The 22,901-nt window shown below is 39.0% G+C and overlaps 1 protein-coding gene across 1 annotated transcript in view; it reads right to left on the reverse strand.

The window, feature by feature from the left end:
- Positions 1-2,350: 2,350 nt before the first annotated feature.
- The window catches only part of LOC134346787 (dachshund homolog 1-like), a 586,859-nt gene continuing 566,308 nt past the window's right edge, over positions 2,351-22,901 (reverse strand). The window contains exon 12 of the mRNA XM_063048437.1: positions 2,351-6,436. Coding sequence (XP_062904507.1) covers positions 6,399-6,436 — 38 coding nt within the window. The 3' untranslated portion in view covers positions 2,351-6,398. The remainder of the gene's footprint in view (positions 6,437-22,901) is intronic.

The following is a 22,901-nucleotide window of genomic DNA, read 5'->3' on the forward strand; positions in this document are numbered from 1 at the left end:
GTCATGGAGACCATGATAGTGTACATCATTCAATACAGCACATGATGATGATAAATATTGTCTATAAAGGTTCACTGGATATAGAGTAAGTTGCAGTATAACTGGTTCTGTACTTCTGTAGTTTGTGTGTTTTTAAGCCTGAGATGTCATGGCAGTGTAAATCAAGACTCTCGCTGTTGTCTCAAAGAAAGCCCTTCTAGCCTGCAGTATAAAGAGTCCTCAAGTCTTTAGTTCTTTGTTCTTTTTTTTTTACTTTTTTATTGCCTTGTTGGTACAAACTGACCATATCTGACCTGTACTGTGATGATCATCTAACAAAGTCACAGGAATCACAAAATTTGCACTTCACTGACTTCCAAAGAATCTTCTGGACCATATCATTTCCAAATCTAACATAATGAAGTCATGATAAAAGCCAAGGTTCCTGAGCAGCTGGTTTAGGTCTGAGTTGCCATCTTGCAGCTTTCCCACATTAAATATTAACACATTTACACTTGACGGTCTATATGTGCTTTCATTTGATTCTCTTATATCTCAGTTTGAGCTGAATCATTTCATGCCTTTGCACGGAAGTTACTGTGACTAATCATTAAGTATTCATATACACAATGGTTGAGTGTGTCTATGGTCACACAATGCAATCAACAACTAGTCAGTGCTAATTCTGGACTGTTTGTTCATCATCATTAGTGCTATATTGAAACCCCTGTGTGCCTCTGCTAGAAATCCATGCAGAGTGTGTGGAGTAATACAGAGAAACCTAGGGAGTTCTAAATGTGTGTCTGGTTTATTGCAGACTTGTCTCTGTTTGAACACATAGGTACCCTGACAGGATGAAATATATCATAAAATAATATCCAACAGTGGACAATAACTTATGACCTGTTCCCATGAACTGTCCTCAACACAACCAGACTGACCTCCTGAAACTCAACCATTTAAAAGACAAATTGTGGCCCTGAAAAGTCAATAAACTTCAACAAAGTCCACTCTTGCTAGAATTGCAAAGTTCCTTCAAAGAATTACTACTTAAAAAAAATAATTGGAAGTGCTTTCAGCACATGCTTCTGATTACGAATGTTTGCACTATGGTTTGAGTGTGGAGCAACTGAAACACGGGATGTGTAAGAGGTCGGCTGTGGCAAAACATAGTGGTCTCAGAAGGTTATAGGACTGGAGAAGTTTACAATATTGAAGGAGAAAAAAAGCCCCAGAGATACTTGAAAACAAGGATAAAATTTTGAAAATTGAGATAGTGCCATAGTGGAAGTCATTGGAATAAACGAATGGAACAGATAAGTGAATGCATATGTAAGAAAAAGAGCCCGCAGTAAATTACAACTAGTGGGTGTAATATATCTTGTTGTTGTTGTTCAGTCATTTAGTTGAGTCTGACTCTTCGTGACCTCGTGGACCATAGGGTCCATAGGGTTTTCATGGCAAGATACAGAGGTAAATTGCCAGGCCTTTCTTCCACACAGATACTGCGGGTGCCCAGGTTGGGACCCGGCAGGATTTGAGCTCAGAACCATCTGCCTTGAAGTCCAGTGCTGATGCCACTACACCACCAGCCAGTCCTGGTGTAATATAGCAACACCAAAATTGATAGATAAACCTTCCTGCGCTGCAGAACTATTTATCTAATAAAGAGAGTTACTTAGCCCACAATATTGTTGTCAAACTAAAACGCAGAACATAGAACACTACAGCAATGGAGCAGTCCTTTCTGCCTATGCTGTTGTGCCAAACGAACAAAAACAACAATTTAATTCCTCACTAAACTAATCCCTTTTGTCTATACACAGCTATTCTCTGCACATTTATGTACATCTATCCAAGAGTTTCTAAAATATCTTACAATATTTGCTTCCAACGCAACCCCTGCATTTCAGGCACCCACTGCTTCTAGTGTGTAAAAAAACCTGGTTGGCACATCTCCTTTGAATTTACAAGCTCTCAACTTAAATGCATACCTTCTAGTATTAGACATTTCCGCTCTGGGAAAAAGTTACTAACTATCTACTCTATGTCTCTGATAATCTTTAAGTCTCTATCAGATGTCCCTTTAGCCTCCACCCCTCCATAGAAAACAACCCAGATTTGTCCAGCTTCTCCTCATAGCACATGCCTTCTAATCCAGGAAGCATCTTCTATACCCTCTCCAAAGCCTTCTTTAAGGTGACCAGAACTAAATGCAACTCTTTGAATGATGTATCCCAATTAGTTCCATGTTCTTGATGATATCCTAGCAAGTGTTTTTGAAGTGTAATGTATACCTTGAAGTGAGGGAGGACGACCATCTGAAGGCTTGATAAGTGAAAACAATAATTTTGTAGACGTCAAATGGAGAATTCAGACATTTTTTTATTAGCAGATTGTTGAAAAGAAAGAAAATTAAATACAATACAGTAAACGTGGTTCTCACATTTAAACCAAGCTCAAATAACTAAGCTACCATAGAAAAATCTCGATTTCTTGCATTATGATGTAAAAACAGATCTTTTTGTACAGATTTTGTACAACAAAATTCGTAATAACCATTTTTTTTAGAAAACTTTAAATATATAGATAAAAATAGACAATTTTTGTATGTCCTAGTTGAAGATGAGTGTGTTCTGTTCCAAGGGCTTGCATAGAGCGCAAATGTGGTTATAATACAGGATACTGAAACGTACGTGTTCAAGGTAAAAAGTATATAAACAAGAAAGTGAAAATGTATTGTACTGAGAGGCAATGGACAGAGTTTAATGAACAACAGAACTAGGGTAATTTGATTTTGGTTTAAAAAAAAACCTACAACACTTCCTTTCTATGACTTTAAAAAAGAGAACCTGCATTTCTATTCTAGAGTGTCTCTCTTTTGAAATCCACTCTCGTATTGAGTTTCTGTAAGCTTCCTTATACCCTTTATGTTTCTACTTTCAATAAATTTGGCATCTCAAACAAGTCATCAAAAGACACAAGGATATTGACCACCAAGCTGTCAGCTGCTCATATCACTGGATGAAGAGAATGCCATATTTAAATTGGCAGAATGTAGTTTATCTTATTGTCTTGACAGTAACTACTAACTTGAAGAGATGCAACTCACCACTCTTGAACTACCTTTAGATGGGACAGGGAAACTTCCTGTCTTCCATTCATCCCAGGGTGATCTATATTAAATTAAAGACTCTATGCAAGGTGCAGAGGAACAACAAATACTAGATAAGATTTTTTAAGATGATATTTCTCCTTAAAGAAAGATCACATGGACAATTAAGGATGCTTTCTTCGCCAGAACGTGCATCATCTCAGCTGTTAACCTTTTCAAGACCATCATGGCCAGAGAAACAAACAGCTCCCTTTTTGCTTCCTCCCTTTAGTAGTTTTGCTATACAATGCTTGGAAATAGAGTGGGAGAGCATGCAGCAATGGAAAAGATGATATCCCTTCACTGACCAAGCAAAATCTTCAAAGATGACACAAGGTTAGGGCTTGCCTTGCAATATCTCTAAGTTAACATTCCTTAAGATGTTTGTCATAATACATTGATCCTAAACTACTAAATTTCCTGTTCTTAAGGTGTGCTAGAAAGACATCTTGTTTCCAGATTCCTGGGTTAGGCTAACACAAAACTGCCCCTTCTTAATCAATTTGTAAAGTTGAAAGTCATTTTGGTGTATGACAAACAAACCAGAAGATTCAGTCAGACCTAAAACAGCATTGATCATTTTATTTTCTACACTGGTGTTTAATGGCGAATTCATTAACCTTTTGATCAAATTTGGTGAATTTCTCTTGTAATTTTTGATAAAACAAAAAGAATACAACCTGATTTCACAAGCCCAATGCATTGACAAATAAAATGTTTGCTCTGTTGTATCACTGAAAGCATCATGAGAACCCTATCTAATCTGGTGGGTCAAAGTTTGCCAAAAAACCATGAGAAGTTATTAGCCATGATGGGGTGGCACTGGCAGATTTTGAATAGGATACAAAGATACAAAAAACAGGGGGATATAGATAGGTTACGCAAATAGGTGAAGGCTTGGCAGATGGGATCTAAATAAGAAGCATGTCAAACTGTAGCAAAAATATTGCTATATAAATAAAGGCAGAGGATTTTGTAGAAGGTGAGAAGCTGAAAGGTTGGTGTTCAGTAGAACCCCTATATCTTAATACACAAGTCACTGAAAGTTAACATTCAGGTAAAGTAAGCAATCAGGAAGGGAAACAATCTGATGATTTTTACAGTGAGAGGACCTGAGGATAAAAGATACATTACTGTAAGTATATCTGACGCTGGTGAGAATGTATTGGGATTGTTGGGTAGAGATCTGGTCTCAGGAAGGATATGCTAGCATAGAACAATGTGTCATGAAGGTTCACCTGATTGATTGATTGATTCCCAGGGTGGAGTATGCTGATGGGGGAGTTGTCTTATGAGGTCAGATGAAAATGACTTAGACTATATACAGTTGAACCTGGAAGAGTATGTGGTGATATAATTGAAGCATAAAAATCATTTAGAGTTTAAGATGGCTGATGCAATAAGGATTCTTCCCATGTTTGGATTCTCCAGAACCAATGTTTACAATCACAGAATTTGGGATCAGCCAGTTTGGAGTGAGATGTGAAAGAGTATTTTATCCAAGAGGAGTGAAACTTAAAATTCTCTACCTTACAGGAATAGGAAGGCTTAATATATTCAAACAATAGATTTTTATGAAGGGAATAAGGGATATGGGGTTATTGCAAGAAAGTTGGGTGGAGGTAAAGATAGAGCAAGCACAAGGGACCAAATGACTACTCCTGCTTCTATTTCTTAGCTTCTTATGTTCTATTGTTGACATACTCTGTCTGCAATAGTCAACAATGCCAATGTGGATTATTGTTTTCTCTGCAAGGATGGTCTTTTAATGGTTAACATGGCAGTAAACAATGGCAAAATGAAGAGAAAAGGCTAGGCTAGCAAATTAGCACTGTGTTGGAGTTTACTTTCAATTATTTGCACAAATGTGATCACACAGTTTATCAAAGACATTGATAATTACACAAAACCATCCTTCCCTATTACACAGGGAGAATACAGACTTTAACTCACCACTCATCTAGGTTTTTTTGTTTCAACCATTACATCAAGTGTTGCAAAGTTCCTATTTTTTTTGAAGAGCAACGCCTCAAGGTGACACGAAAATAATAGTTATAGAACGAAACAAAGAGAGGAACATTTCTGTTGCTTTTTTTTTAATCCATCACGCTGCAACGCCACAAATCTTAATTAATTTCATCAGTCCTATGTCAGAGAGCAGAGACAAGAAGCTCCCTCATTGAATGCCAGACAGGCAGGGTTTCCCACCTGCCATACTGACCTTGAAAAGGCGCAAAACAGACGCCAAGGATCTCGTTCAGTAATACTGTGACTTGAGGACAAATATTTACATGCCTGCATGCTTTGTTAATGAGCTATATAACCAAAAATTGCAGTGTCTGGAACAAACAATGTGACAAAACATATCAGCATTTAAATCTCAAAAGTACTGTGTTTTTTTTCTCTAGTAATCTACTGCATACACATTACCTCCCTGTGTCATATTATATACACACAACCAGAAGCTTGGCAAGAAGCAAACAGTATTCACAAATATGTGTTTGTGTGTGGAACGCACAAATATATATCTTTTGTGACTTTTAAAACTTACATTCACTTTTAAATTTTGTGTGTTTATTTTGAAATTTAGCAGAGGAAAGTCAATGCCAGGTCTATTTCCCATGGGTTACATTTTGTCTAAATACTCGATCCAACCTTCCCTCTCTTCATCCCACTCTTTTCATCTCCCAGTTAAAGAATTATTGTCCCTTGCAACATCATGTTACTTGTACTAACCTGGCAGCCCTATAAGTATAGTTTGTTTACATCCAGGAAAGGAGAGTTTCAGAAGCTTTCTTGCTGGTTTGAATACACCAACTCTAACAAAGAGAAGTGGAGGGGAATAACAGATATATTTTTTAAAAAGAGTTTGTTCGCTTCTTTTTCACTACTGGTGATTTTTTTTTTTGCGTGATGTGCTTAACATTACAATTGTCAGCACTGGTCAGAGTTTAGTCCACGAAAAGGACACGTATAGTCCCAGCAGTGACCTCCTGATGACAATCACCATTTGAGTCTTGGTGTTTTATACTCATCAGGATTGTCTACTTCAGAGAGCGCTGATGTTGAAGTCAGTTGTTGGAGAGGACTATTATTGTAATACATTAAACATTTCATGGATGGCAAATTAACACAGTTATGCAAACTGGGTAAAAGCTGTCTCAAAAGCGCTATTAACCCACATGTTAGTAGAGGAATTCATCATTTTTTATACAATTTTTCTCATGTTCCTGGTTGAATTTTCGAATCACATGGTGCCGTTGTTTTAATACATTACGGATGACTTCAGATACATCCTTCCATCTGGAAAAAAAAAAGAAACAAAAGATGTAAGTTTCAATATTTAGTGGACAAATGATAATCAAGAATGAATGGATTCAACTTCAGGAGTTGGGACATTTTATTCCATGACTTCATTATTGCTTTAGGGAAATTCAGTACTTAACCTTTACTCTTCTGAACAGATCTGTAACTGAAAACATTCAGAGTGTCCTGATTTATACTGAAATATGACAGACAATGGTAATTGTCCTAATGGCGATAGCAGGCAAATAACTCTGGGTCAAGGGAGATTAAAAATGTCGCTTCAATTCTTACCTTGACTCATTACAGTAAAACCTCGATAATCTGTTAATCCTTGGTTGAGAAACTATGTTCATTTCACCAGGAATCCATTCCCGTCTTCTGTAAGACTCAATGAGTTTAAAAGGAACATAGACACCAGAATTCAAGAGTGTTTATAGGAAAGGGGCTGTAGATATTTTAAAGAGAGTCAGGAAAGGGGTGCTAGCAAATTTTTGCTTCCAACGCTCATTGTAAACTCTCCATAGTCTCTTTCTTGCCCTCCTTTCAAACTAACTGGAGGCCTGTTTCCAGTATTCCCTTTATACTCAATGGGACCCCATACAGGTCACTGTTTAGCCTCTTAGATTCCAACAAGAATAAACACTGCTTATCAAAATTCACCTTATAATGACAGCTCTCCATCCCAGGCAACATCCAAGTAAATCTCTTTGTTGCTACCACTTCCTTCCTGAAGTATTGACACCAGAAAAAAGGGGGTAAAATGGCAACTACATCAGCGTAAACCAAATAAAATAAGTTTATTTAAATATAATATAGCTTGTAATGGATGCCATGGATTAAGGTTGAAAATCCCTGATTTCACAATGTTGTAAACTTTTGTTCTGTCTTTAATCTGGACTATGTAGTTTATTCAAAAGTTTTAATTGAAGTTAATTGCTAGTATTGAGGCAATGGAGCAAACTGATACCCAGAGATAATATTTGAAAGGAAGAACCTTCTCACCCACCAACAGACCAAGAGTGTAACAAATAGGAGCTGAATTTAACCATTCAGCCTATTAAGTATGGTCCATTATTCAGTCATGGCTGATTTTATTTTCAACCGTATTCTCCTGCCCTCTCTGAAAAACACTTGGGCATCTTACCAATCAAGAAACTATCATTCTCTACCATAACTGCACCCAATGATGGCCTCCACAACCCTTTGTGGCAATGAATTCCACAGATTTGCCACCCTCTAACTGAGCATGTGGTCAAGTGGTCAAGGCATTCGACTAGCAAACTGAAGGTCGTGAGTTCGAGCCCCAGTCGAGGCAGCGTGTTGTGTCCTTGAGCAAGGCACTTAATCACACATTGCTCTGTGATGACACCGGTGCCAAGCTGTATGGGTCCTAATGCCCTTCCCTTGGACAACATCGGTGTCGTGGAGAGGGGAGACTTGCAGCATGGGCAACTGCCAGTCTTCCATACAACCTTGCCCAGGCCTGTGCCCTGGAGAGTGAAGACTTTCCAGGCGCAGATCCATGGTCTCACAAGACTAACAGATGCCTTTATTATTTAACTGAAGAAATACTCTTCACTTCAGTTCTAAAGGAATCCCCCTTTACTCAGATTCCCGACTCTTCTACAAATGGAAACATTCTCTCCATATCCACTCTATACAGGGTAGTAGGCTTCAACGTGATCCCCCGTGCACCCTCCTGAATTCCATCAAGTATAGGCCCAGGGACATCAAATAATCCTCACACATTAATCCTTTCATTCTAGCTTCGTTCTTGTGATCCTTCTCTGGACCCACTGCAGGGCCAGTGCATCGTTCCTTAGATACAGTCCCAGAATGTTCACAGTATTCCAAATGTGGCCTGACCAATCCTTATAAAACCTCAGCAGCTCATCTTTGCTTTTATGTTCTGGACTTCTCGATCCTAAATTGGTACACCTGAAGCTATACTGCATTCTGCAGAAAACATAAGGGCTGATCATAGCCTCAAATCAGAGTTGCTGCCCATAGTCCCCTGTACCCCTCACTCAGCTGAGGTGGTACTGATTTTGAATACTCTGGCCCTTTGCTCCTCTGAATCAGAAATGGGGCTTCGGTAGTGATTGAGTCTCAAGTCTGTAGTTCAAATATGCCTCCCTGACCCACACCTCTTTGACTGAAGGCAAAGGTGTCTACAAAGCTTCATCACATGTCAAAGCTCTCAAAGATTTTATGAGTTAATTTAGACATTTCTGAAGGCAAAAAATGTATAAAATAATTTTAAAATGCTGAGAATCACACTGGAAGTTAACATTTAGCCCATCAGTTTCATGCTAGCTCTAAATATAACAATCAGGTTAGTTGCATATCCCCATTCTTTCCCCCTTGCTCTTCAAATAGTTTTCCCTCTAATATCCAACCTTTTAAAATTATTTCTCCTTTGCTTCCTAACCTCCACGCTGTGAACACTCACTGCAGTCAAGGAGTTACCAGAAACCTTACTGGGTCTGACTGGGATAGGAGAAGAGATTCACTGGCCATGGAAAATCTCAGCCCGAATGTACTCCGCATGGAGTACAATAATTAGATTAGATTATATTCAACTTTATTGTCATTGTGCCGAGTACAGATACAAAGCCAATGAAATGCAGTTAGCATCTGACCAGAAGTGCAAAAGAATATTATTTACAAAATAACTGCGAACAAAAAGTAAGTGCTACAGCATACAAATATAAAAGTTACTGAGGCAGTCCAATATGGGTGCAATACTGCTTAGCGCTGTGATGTGAGATTCAGCAGGGTCCATGACAGGCACCGAGCTCTGTCAGGCTCCTAGCTGTACTCACCACTATTCTGAACTGATTCTATGGCCTACTGATATTACTTTCCAGGGTTGTTTACAACTCATGCTCTCAGTATAACTTTTATTTGCGTAGTTTGTCTTCTTTTGTACATTGAATGCTTGTTGGTCATTGTCATGTATAGACTTTTTCACAAAATGTTGTTGTATTTCATTTTTTCCCTGTAAATGCCTGCAAGAAAATGAATTTGAAGATAGAATATGGGTCATTGACAATAAATTTACTTTGAATTTGAACTTTGATCACATTGGTTTCCCGCATGGCAAAGAAGTGTAGATTAGTTTGTCCGTTGGCTGCTGTAAACTACCAGTAACGTGCAAGTGAGTGGTTACATTTGGAGGGGATTGATGGGAATATAGGGAGAATTAAATACAAAATAAAGGGATTGATGTTAATGGGCATCTGGTGTCAATACAGACTTGGTGTTCTGAAGAACTTGATCCATGCTGCATCACCCTAATTGATTACAGGACCATGCAGAAGTCTTAGGCACATATAGATTGCTAGGGTGCCAAAGACTTTTACACAGTACTGCATTTGTCAACATGGAGAGAAGAGTGAGTGTGTAAATCTGGTGGGAGCAAAAGGATATTGGGAATGGTGAGGGTGGACCGCCATGGGAGGGTTATGGTTCAGGCGGCAGAGAAGGAGTGCTGTGGTGGGGGTGACACACCCAGCTCTGAGACACTAGGCAAAGTTAATTGATTCCAAACAACTGGTTTATTGATCCTTACAGAATGTTTCTCTGGCTCTGTCCCCTCCCTCCCCCTTTTCCCAACCATGATTCCCCTTCTCCCTGCCCCCTTCCCACTCTCAGTCTGTATCTCATCAATTAAATAACTACAGAAATATTCACCAAAGAACAAGGCTATTTGACCTATTATGAAGCTATTTGACCCATTATGTTTATCCACTCTTTGAAACACTTCCTGCCCATTGAAGTGTCCCAAAATGTTTCCTCTACTTCAGTAAAAAGGTAATGTGGTGATATCTGATGTTTATATTATATCAATTGTTTCCAAGCCATCTCATTTCAGCTCTCTAGTGTGGTGTAATGCAAGCTGCTTTATCTGCAGGACACCAACGCTTAAATATTAAAGAGACGACTATAGAAATGTTTCTGCTGATAAACTTGTAAAACACTTTATTTCAGAATAGAAAGGTTTAATCTGCTGTCAATGGATTTGATGAAAATGTTAATAAATTCCTATCTGTATGTTCACATAATGCTCCAAACAGATGGATGGATGCACCTTACATTTAAGACGCTGCATGAAATATCTGCTACTTGAATTGACTTGAACGGATAAGGTCCCTATGCAGCTTTATGCATATCAGAGTTAAGAGTCATTTAGCTTAAAATTAAGTAGTGTAACCAATGCAAAAAATATTACTTAATAGGTTGCATTTTCTTTTTAATTTTTTTATACAACTCTGATATTTGCCTTTTCCAGATGGCCTTTCTGTATTTCATGGCTATCTGGAGAAGACAAATATCAGAGTTGTATTGTACATGCATACTTTGACAATTGAAGTCGCCCATGACTATGATGGCTTGTTGTGATTTGCATTCTTCTATTGCTTTGTCTAGGGAGTGGTAGAAGGCATCAATTCCTAGGACACATCATGCGGAAAGATGAACTAGAAAAACTCATACTCTCTGGAAAGATTGAGGGGAGCAAACTGAGAGGAAGACCTCGGCTTATGTACATCAAAAGCCTAGCCAGGTGGCTACACATCGAGGAAATGGAAGTCGTCCAAAAAACGAAGGATAGATCTATACGGAAAACCATGGTCACCAACGTCCGCATCGGATATGGTACCTAGACAGACAGACAGACTTTGACAATAAAACAAACCTTTTTTTTGAACCTTTAAAAATAATGGTCTTTCCAAGAAACCCACTTTCTACCTACAACAACTTTATTTAGTGATTTTTTTCACAACCTCACAATGCTCAAACACTCATTGACCGCCTACTTTGCATTATTTGACAGTGCAAAGTAGATGGTCAAGAATTCCCTGAAGACTAGACTCATATGAAGAGTTCTGACCCAAAGCATTAACTCTGTTTGCGTTTAAACTCTGTTTCTCCTTCTGGGTGTCCCTTGCATTTCCAAGGTGCTACTTTCTACCCTAGATCCACAAGCATAACAGCACAGCCCGACAGAAGTGAAACTGCAAATGCTGGAGGAACTCAACAGACCAGGCTGTATCTATGAAGGGAAACAAACAATCGACATTTCAGGCGAGGCCCTTCCCAGAATAAGAAAGAAAAGGGCAGAAGCCAGAATAAAGGGATGGAGGCCTGAATAAAAGGTGAATAAAGAGGAACACAAACTGACAGGTGATAGGTGAAACTAGGTGGAAGGTAGATAGGTGGGTAGGGGCAGTGGGAACGATGAGAGAAACTGGGAGGTAGTAGGCTGAACAGGATGGAATTTGTTTGGAGAGGACAGATGACCAATGAATGGAGGGAAGGGGATGGGGAACCAGAAGGGGGAGGTTGTGGTTGAGGACAGGGCAGGAGAAAGAGAAAGGCAAAAGGGCTAGGGGAATAAGGGAAAACAAAAGGGAACCAAGGTGAAAAGGGGGGAGAGGTTACTAGAAGTCTGAAAAATCAATATTGAAAGCCAGCACCAACATGTCTGACCAAGTTTAAGTTTAATTTTCATTCAACCATACCCAGGAACACAGCCAAATAAAACAGTGTTCTTTTAAGGCCAAAATTCTAAGTACAGTACCAGCAATTACTCACAACACACAGCACATATAGTACATGTAATGATAATAGCAAAAAAAATAGTTACAAAGAAAATATAAAATAATAATAACAATATAGCCCAAGTCCCTGAGTGTCATGGTCTGTAGATTGAGGATGCATGAATATTGTCCTGGAGCCATGTTTCTGTAAGAACAGCCTGCAGCAGCTATTCATCTCTTGCAACTGCAACCACAGAAGAACCCAATCTAAGTTGTCTTTCTCTGCTGCCAAGCTGAGGCTAGATGCAGATCAGAGGAACAGTGATTCATATTGTCTTCAACCTAAACATTGATTTCTCTAACTAATGCTCGTCCCTCTTCCCCAACCTCTTTCTTTCCATTTTTGATGAGGAGTCTCAGTCCAATACATTGACTGTTCTCTCCATAAATACTGCTGACCTGCTGAGTTCCTCCAGAATTTTGGCCAGTACTGGCAGGCCCATCGTTTCAGCCTGCTCTGGCCCCACCAAAACTTACTTCACACCTTCTCTGCTACCCAGATTATCATGTTTCTCTCTCAGTTCCAATGAAGGTTCCTGGCAAAGTTCCCTATAATTTATAATGACCAACATGCACAAAAATCTTGTGCTGTACAATTTTTTTGCCCAGTCACGACAACATGTGCGCACTGAAGAATTTCTTCAATAAGAACAGCTTAGGTAAGCCAGATCTAAAATCTGCAGACAGATCATTGCAAACTCCACGTTGTCAACACTGTCTGCACCAGAAACCAAAAAAGGAAATCTGATTTTGTATGATCATAAAATATATTTAACATGCCAATGAGGCAGAGGGTGACAAACCTTTTGTGCATGGCTTAAGTTCCTGTGTTTGCTAGTAGCAAAAGATGTGTGTGCACACACATACACACGTGAGAGGAACACTGGTTTCTGGATCCAAAATATTAACTATTGCTCTCTCCCCACATGTAGATGACCCATTGAGTATTTGCAATATTTTTGGAAGCTTGTTGAATTGTTGAAATCATCGAGCATTTACATCAGGAAAACTACTCTGACATGGTGTATCAGGTTAGACCCATACAGCATGCATGTCTGTTCATTTTAACACTAATTTAACAGCGGTGTGGAAGGAGACAAAAAAGATGCTTCAACTTTAAAAAAATTACTACAGCAATAATTTAAAATATATATTTTTTTAAAAATCAGACAAATTTCTTTTCTTACTGGTATAATCTTTTTTTATTTTTTTAATTGTTCATTTCAATTTTAGTTGCTGAAATGTTTCAAAAATATTAATATAGAACCATGCCTGACACTAACAGGGTCAAGAGTCAACAGTCAGGGATCAACTTTATTCACTATATACATTCATATATATTAGGACGTTGCTGTGACGTGTAGGTGCTAAATGCAAAAAAGAACAACATTTAGCAACTATACAGAACACAGAATTATACAACAATGTTAGAAGCACAGATAAAAAATAAAATATGCACCAATACATAAAAACCAACCAGCATGCATTTACAATATAAGTAGCATTATAAAAATTAGTTTAAAGCATTTACAGTGCAGTGCAATGGTTAAGGTAATAGATAGATGGAGGTGTTAGCTAAAATATTTGATCAGATTAACTGTGTGCATGAATAAACTTTTAAAATGGCATGGAGTTCTTGAGTTAATCGCTCCATAGTACTTCCCAGACAGGAGATTTTGAATAAAGGCAGTTTGCTGGGTGGGTAAGTGTTTGCAATAATTTTTCCTGCCCACTCCTCTGTTCTGGACAATTCTTTAATTTCAGAAGTTAGGGAAAATAAGAAAAGGCACAAGTCCTCTCTTGCTAACTCTCTGATTTTGATTAATCACCACTAGCTACTTGCATGGAAATTAAACATTTAAACCTCTCGTCTGCTCCTTTCTTTTTTTAATGTACTGGTTTTCCAAATGAAGGGTCTTGATCTGAAGCATCAAATGTCCATTTGCCTCCGCCTGACCCACTGAGCTCCTTCAGCACTTTGTGTGTTGCTCCTTAAAGCCGCCTTACGCCACAAAACCTAGAATTAGTGATCCCAACTACTGTAGTAACTAGTGATCCCAATGTTTTGTCAAGGAGTTCGGTTAAAAGAAGCATCTTATTGGGAGAAAAAGTAGGGCAGTAATATTGTGGGAACTCGTTTGATAATCTGGGAAATCATTTGATAATTTAATGTCCTGGGAGCCACAGTCTGAGCCATAACAGCAGTGGATTCAGCAATAGAATGCAACTAACTTATTTTCCCCAACACCTCAAATGAAAGCACCTTTTGAGAGATCAAGTGTACGTGCAAATCTGAATACATATAACACCACTTCCAATACAGCCGTTAGCAACATCTGTTAGATCTGGCATGCCTCCTTTTGATGTATTTGAAGGCTATGGTTTATTTTTAAACATTACTGTGCCTGGAGAAATAAAGAAAAGCATAATTCATTTCACAGTCATGCCTTAACCTGGTGTGCTAATCATTTTTTCCTGAATAACACAAAAGAAGCTGATGACAAACAAGTGGTAATGTTCAATCAGAGCCGATAAAAGACTAGAATAAGTCAAAATAAAAAGCAAGCAAACATAAACCAATAACTAGATGCAGATTTTTAATCCCATTAATTTAGATTATTTAAAGCAGGAAACAGCTAATTAGAGATGTACAGGATTATGAAAGCCTTTTTTTGTCTGGTTTTGCTTTCAAGTCATGAAGGATTTTTAGGTGGGGGGGGGGTGGAAGGATGTATACAGGAGTGCTCTCAAATTAAGCAGGAAGCCTGAAGAATGGATCTTAAACTTCAGTATGGGAAAATATTTCAGAAGTACACAAGAGAGTCTCATGAAGTAGGAACTTATTGGAACATTACTGACTTAATGATGGAGATAAACAAGTTCATATCCCAATACAGTGGCGGTAGAATTGAATGAAAGTTAAAAAAAGTAATCAAGAATAGAAAAAAGAAAGCTGCAGATGCCAGAAAGCTGAAATAAAACAGAAAATGCTGGAACAACTCAGCTGGTCAGGCAGTGTTACAATGGATATACATGAAACAGCAGATGCTGGAATCTAAGATGACACACAAAAATGCTGGACAAACTCAATGGTGCAGGTAGCATCAGTGGAGTGAAATAGAGAGTCGACATTTTGGGTTAAAACACTCCTCTGTCCAGAGGAAAGGTCTCAACCCGAAACATCGACTGTCCATTTCCCCCCATAGATGCTGTCTGACCTGTTGAATTCATCCATTAGCTTATGTGAAACTAGTGGGTAGTTGTGTTTATGCTAATCTAAGTTTATTTAAGTTTACAAGTCTGCTGCTTTTGACCTTCGGACGGGCTAACGGAGATGCGCAATCAATGTGGCTTTTCCAGCGTCACACATATCTCAATGGCAAGTTTAATATTAATTATATCTAACACTACAACTAAATTGTAAATACCTCAGAAGAAAATATCATAATAAATATGCTGGCCTGCTTTTAAAAAATATTTCCTATTTCCTTCTGAACTCGGCCACTATCTTCATGCTTGTGTCAACGAAAGTATTTGCAGGAAAAGACATAGGCGGGAGGCATCAAAGAAGTTCATTCTAAACCCTAAGGCAACAAATCCCTTTATTCTCTGTTCAAACAGACAAAAAAAATACAAACACACACACACACCATGCAACATTTATGAAAGGGTGAGATATTATTTTAAATAAATATATGATGGGAACTGACCCAGCAATAATTCTCTGCCAGTGAAGAGCATCACGTTGCACTAACACACTATTTTTATTTTAATCATTAAAAATAGAGTTGTAGGGTTTATTTCACAAATTTTCTCTGTAGGTTTAACACTGTCTGGTGCCTCACTCAAAAAATGTTTCTGAAGTGATAGTTTAATGCATTAAAATAATTTTGAAATGATGAAGGGTCTCAGTCCAAAACATCCACTCTTCCCATGGATGCTACCTGGCCTGCTGAGTTTCTCCAGCAATTTGTGTGTGTTGCCTTGGATTTCTAGCATCTACAGATTTTCTCTGACCATCAACACAGGTGCCCCTCTGGGCTGTGTCCTAAGACCCCTCCTTTACTGTCTGTGTACACATGACTGTGTCGCCACCCACAACTCCAATATGCTAATAAAATTTGCCAATGATACTACACTGATTGGCCTAATCTCAAATAATAATGAGGCAGCCTACAGAGAGGAAGTTATCACCCTGACACAATGGTGTCAGGAAACAACCTCTCCCTCAAAGACGCAAAAACAAAGGAGCTGGTTGCGGACTACAGGAGGAATGGAGACAGGCTAACCCCTATTGACATCAATGGATCTGGGGTTGAGAGGGTGAAAAGCTTTAAGTTCCTTGGCATAAACATCACTGTGGATCTCACATGGTCTGTACATACCAGCTGTGTGGTGAAAAAGGCAGAACAGTGCTTCTTTCACCTCAGACAGTTGAAGAAGTTTGGTATGGCGCCCCAAATTCTAAGAACATTTTATAGCGACATGATTGAGAGCATCCTGACTGGCTGCATCACTGCCTGGTATGGGAACTGTACTTCCCTCAATCACAAGACTCTGCAGAGAGTGGTGCAGACAGCCCAGCACATCTGTAGATGTGAACTTCCCACTATTCAGGGCATTTACAAAGACAGGTGTGTAAAAAGGGCCTGGAGTATCATTGGAGACCCAAGTCACCCCAGTCACAAACTGTTCCAGCTGCTACCATCTGGAACAGTACCGTAGCATAAAAGCCAGGACCTTCAGGCTCCGGTACAGCTTCTTCCACCAGGCCATCAGACTGATGAACTCATGCTGACACAACTGTATTTCTATGTTATATTGACTATCCTGTTGTACATAATATTTATTATGGATTACTATAAATTGCACATTGCACATTTGAACAGAGACGTAATGTAAAGATTTTTACTCGTGTTTATGGAGAATGTAAGTAATAAAGCCAATTCAATTCAATTCAGTTCTCGTGTTTGTGATTTTGAAATGAATTCTGTTTCCCTCATTTGAGTATCTGTTATCAGATATGATTTTCAGAAAGAGATTCAAATGTAGGATTAGAAATTAGTGATGACAGCACAATAGAATGAAAGGAGATTACAAGTTCTACTTCCAGGATTTGGTTCCACTTACGTCAAAGGAATTTCAAAGCAGAAAACAGACAGAAAAGCTTCCACACAATGTAGTCATGGTAGAAGCATTTAGAAAGACACATGAACAAACAGAGAATGGTGGGATATGGATCCTGTGCCGGCAGATGGGAATTAGTTTAATTCAACTTCACAGTGATCACAGATATTGTGGGCCAAAGGGGCTGTTCTTCCATTGTGCTGTTCTATGTTTTATGTTCTGTACATACTTGTTAAACATCAGAAAGAATAAGGTCAGAGTTTACATAAGTGATCCTAAATCAAAAGGAATAAGTTCTGCAATTAAAAAATCATTGATACAAACTGTAGGAAGCAATAGTGGTCTAGAAAATCTGACCAAGGCTGCTAGATTTTCATTTAATGCACTTATTGCTGCAGAATTTTGTACCATCGAAAGCCTGGGATCTGGAGTGCTCATGCACAGGCATTGTAGGTTTTCACAAGAAGCGAAGTGCCAGCCAAGAATGTGACAAGAACGGGATCAGGAGGGAGATCGGGGCAGAGGTCAAGGGCCTGATTGAGGTCCCAGGGCAGGTCTATGATCAGACTGCTGTCTGGGATAATGAGGCTGATTAGAGGGACAGGGAAGATGATTGGTTGATGCCTGAGCTGATCCCACTGTGAGGTGTGATGTGAAGTCCGTAAATTGCACTGGGGACCTCCTCTATTGGGATCAAAAGGAAGGGAGACTGGGGGACTAAGAGTGTCAGGTGAAAATTAGTGGAGGGAAAGCCTTGATTATGAGCATTGATAGCTTAAGTTCAGAGTGGAAATAGGTCAGGGTCTTGGGAGATTGATTAGGAGGATACGCTGATAGGACATTGTCTTTTTGGGGGACGTTGATAGTGAGGATGAACAGGACGTTGGATAATAAGAAGAGATCAGTATGTGGTATTAGAGAAACTAAGGCTTCTGGATGCTTGAAGCCTGGGGGAGAATGATTGCAGAACTGAATGACAGGGTGCTGAAGGTGGAGAGATTAGAGTGTCAGGGCCATTTGCAAGAATGGGGTGAGATTAGTGAGCTGGTGGGCTGCTATTCTGGCTTTGCACTGCAAAGTCCTTGTTTGTCCCAGGATTGCCCTACAATAGTAGTGCCCAGTTGAACTTGGTCCAGAGTATCCAATGCATTGGAAGGAACCATGTATGGGAATTAACCTGAATTTGTGTACTACAGACATGCAGACGTGACTTGTACTGGGGAGCATTCATTTGAATTTCTGCGGCAATGCTAAGTGACAGTGTTCACTAGAATATTTTAGTCAACAGTGAACACATTCACTGAAACAAACCCATTAAACTTATAAGAAAGAGATTTACTTTTAACTCTGTTTCGTTGTGTGACCTATTATACATCTGGAACAAAAGATTTCACCGTTATGATACATAATCATAATAATCACAACTCATATCTGCAAATTTTGCAATGATTTGACCCACTAACAGACATCCCACCCTGCAATAACTTATTTCAGGGAGGTCTCAACTGGAAGTCTCAACTTCACAGAAGTCTGTATCAATGAATTTATTAATTTTGCAAGACATCAGATTCACAAGTGTTTCGTGAGATAGCTGACTTCTGAATTCTGTCCTAATGTGACGCACCATACTGAATGCCCTTTCTACATCACAATTAGAACTTGGCAGCACCAAAAGCAGCTTCATCAACTGGCAGAGCTCTTTGAATCTCAACTGCCCCGTGCTCACAGATTTTACTTTGGACAGCTTCCCCCAGAACTCATCAACTGGCAAACGTTTGTAGTTTGGCACCAGTCCTACAACGTTAGTTGAGACATAATCCAGGACTCACTTCAACATGACTTTTACTGTCATTTAGCCCACCATGGGCGATAGAAAAGTCACTGTTGTAAACAGTGCAGTGAGCAACACTGTCATTATTTTTCACCCCTATTAGGCAGGGGTACACTTTAGTGTAGTCTGGGGTGACGTACATTTTATATTTTCTTTTTTTGGAACACTCTGCCATGGCGCTGCGGACACTAAACTGAACTGATGGACAATGAAAGAGAGAGAGAGAGGTCGACTGTAAAGCCCACCCACAGAGAAAACTGATAGGTCTACTTAGCACAAAGAGAGACCAATCAGGATGCTCTTTCTGTCACTCTCTCGCTACGCCTGTCACTCACTCTCTCTGTCTTTGTCTGTCTCTCTCTCTCTCTCTCTCTCCCCCTCTCGCTCGCTCTCAAAAAAATCAATTTCTGGGATCTTGTATATAATTTGCTGGCGTCAAGGAGCCGCTATCAATATGCGGGAGATTCCCGGAACTTCCGGGAGAGGTGGGATGAATACCGAGGCTTTAGGCCTACTCAGGGCTGCATCAGGGATTTGGATCTAAGGATTCAATTTGGTTTGGAATGCTGTTATTTCTCACTTCTTCTGTTTGCATGACTTCTGTTTTTCCCTCTTTCTCTGGGTTGCTTTTTTAAAAAATTGGGTTCTTTCAGGTTTCTTGCTTTGCGGCTGCTTGTAAGCAGACAAATCTCAAGGTTGTATAAGTTTAAGCTTTAATAATTAATGTACTTTGAGTCTTTGAATCAAGAATCATGGTTCTTTTTTGAAAGTTTGGGATCTACTTTTCCCCTGGTCAAATTTTTGCAGAATCTGTTCCTTGCCTCCTGTCTGATTTGATGAGAGTTAAAGGGCGATCATCCAGTGAGAATCTGCTTTCAATCCAATCTGCTTTCTCAAACATGCTGGTTCCCCAATCTCCCCTGTCATAATACACAATTCCGATTTCTTTGTTTTTTGTATGTAAAAAGAGGGTAACCTTTCACCCTAATAACTCAATAATTTGGTCCAATTCTTGACAATGCAAGGCTAAACACACAAGATAGCAGCCAAGAAATGCCATAGAGAATTTGGGAGAATCATTGTACCTCAGGAACTGCTACAGGGAGTAACAGAGGCAAACAGTACAGGGACAGTGGACGAGAAGCCAAGTCAGCGTGTGATGAGTTTCAATGGGAAATTAGGTTTTGAGAGAACTAGAGAAAACTGCAATCTGAATCAGGTTATTTAGTCCAAACATTGCGTACCATGGAGAGAGTAAACAACCTGATTCTGTGCTTACATTTCTATATAATCATACTTACAATACTTGTTTAAAAATTTCTAGTTGTTCAGTTTTTCAGATCCACACTATTTTATATATTTTTTTTATTATTCATAGATACAGCATAGTAATAGGACTTCGGGGCCCAATGAAACAGTGTTGACCAATTACACCCTTATGACCAATTGATTTAATGACCAGTACATCTTTAGAATGTGGAAGGAAACTGGAGCACCCACAGGAAGCCCGCATGGGCACAGGGAGAATGTACAAATTCTTTACAGACAGCAGTGGAATTAAATCTGGGTCACTGGCACTGTGATAGCATTACGCTAAAGACTACCCTCCAGTATTCACTTTTATCCTATCCCACCAACTTAGCAATTGATTCAGGAATAACCTCACACACTGAAATCAAAGTGGCATTTTTGATTTGATCATAAAAATATTCAATTCCTGCTTTAGTGTTGAAAATTTTGATTGAGACCTGGAGATGGATGAGAGTAAGGACATGTCATAGACTACAGATCCTTGTTTCACTGAGTGAGCCTTCACACTCTTTTGGTCTTATTACCAAGGGGGTGTTCAGTGTTGTAATGAAAATGTTCATCAAAGTTAAGGCTATTGCGAGAAAGTAGTAAATGCAACGTGCGTGCATGGTTTAATTACTTTGATCCAAATTTTCTGAAAGATAAATTAGCTACACAGGCTCTGTAACTCTTATAATTAAGTAATTAGTGATTAATGGAAAAAGGTCTTCATTTATGTGAAAAGAAAAAAAATGAGGCTGTCATTTCTGAAGCAATGTGTGCTCTTCTATGAATTCTTCACACAATAGATACTTTCACTCTCCAAAGGGAGTTTGCATGACACAAGAATCCTAATATTTCAAAACACCTACAGGCCAGAAGCTGTGATATGTTAGCTGAGCATTGTTAGTGTCCCTAGGCTTTATTACGCTGTTCTACTATGTGTGGTATTGTATTCCACAATTCAAAGTTCAAAGTCAATTTATTATCAAAGTATGTCACCATGTATAACCCTAATGTTCATTTCTTTTATGCATACTCAATAAATCCATAATATAATAATAACCATAATAGAATCAATGAAAGGCCGCACCAACTGGATGTTCAACTAGTATTTAAAAGACAACAAAACATGCAAACATAAAAATAAATAAATAGTGATATATTGAAGTCAATAATCAGCTCCTTGGTCTTACTGACATTGAGTAAGAGGTTGTTGCTATGCACCACTCTGCCTGATTTTCAATTTCCCTCCTATATTCTGATTTGTCACCATTGATTTGGCCTTTGATAGTGGGGTCATCAGCTAGTTTAAGTATGGCATTGGAGCTGTGCTTATCCTCACAGTCTTAAGTGTGAAATTCTGGCACCACACAGCCAGCATTTCAATCTTCCTCCTATATGCTGACTCATCAGTATCACTGATGATGGTCAAGGTGAACTACAGTGACATTCTGGGGGCTACGTACACAATGTTAAATACAAACTCCTCAAATAAGACTAGATTGGAAAGTAAATGTCCCATTGTATCCAGCCATATCTGCTGCATTCATGTACCCACTATATGTGAGCTAATATTTGACAGTCAACTGTAAAGTGCAATCTCATAGTGGATTAAAAAGCCTCATGCAACTGGGTTAAATGTTCAAGAGCACCTACCTCAGAAAGGAGTTTCATGCTTGACAAAGAAAGGCTTTGGAATGGAATTGATCATGTTTAAAAGTACATATGGATATGAGAGGACTAGCAAAGCATCATACGGAAAAGGGCAAGAAAAAAAAACACCAGTGCGGATATATTACCTAATATTGGAAAGTCAGTGTTAAAAAATTTGCAGATTTCCGTAGTTTCAAATGTCATATAACAGCAAATTGTGCTAATCTATTGCTTTCCTGTGGTAAGATGATCAAAAAAATTTATTCAAAGCTTTCCATAGCTTGACCATAACATTCTCTGCAAGTTTATTCCCACTACCTCTTTGAATCCTTCTGAGATACCTTTTATCACTGTTCCAAATACGGTGCGAGAACAAACTGAACCGGTTTTTTGATCATCATTCACATTGAGAATACATGCAACTGAAGCCAAGGCTTAGTGACACACTTTAATGTTCTATTCATGCCCTTAAGGCGCTGACTTTTCACTGCTTGATCATGGACATTTGCTGCCTTTGCTAAAGGTATCAGCAGCAGTTATCTCATGGTGGGTGCTTCGAACAGCAAGAAAGCAGAAATAATATTAGACAATCTCATAGCCAAATTCTGTGCTGTAATGAGGAATGTTTCACTTCTATAGTGTCCAGTTACCTGCAGTTCTCTCTGGATTGAGCCAATTTGTCTTGAAAGGTAACAGTGATATCATAGGGAAGGATATAGGTGATTAGAAGGTTGGTAGCTGCAGATGTTTAGGTAGGTACCTTGGTTGATAGACCATTTAGCCCAAAGGCCCTGTTTCTGTGCTGTACAACACCATGGTTCTATCTGCAATACTACTTTTTCCTCAAAGATTTGGGTTTAAATGAGCAGCAGGTGATGACCCTCAGATCCCTTTGGTAAAATTAAAACATCATTCCAAATAAACACTCCATCATCAGAGACCCCACCAGCCAGGC

The sequence above is a fragment of the Mobula hypostoma genome, chromosome 5, assembly GCF_963921235.1.
Source record: "Mobula hypostoma chromosome 5, sMobHyp1.1, whole genome shotgun sequence".
In the NCBI taxonomy this organism is placed as follows: Eukaryota; Metazoa; Chordata; class Chondrichthyes; order Myliobatiformes; family Myliobatidae; genus Mobula; species Mobula hypostoma.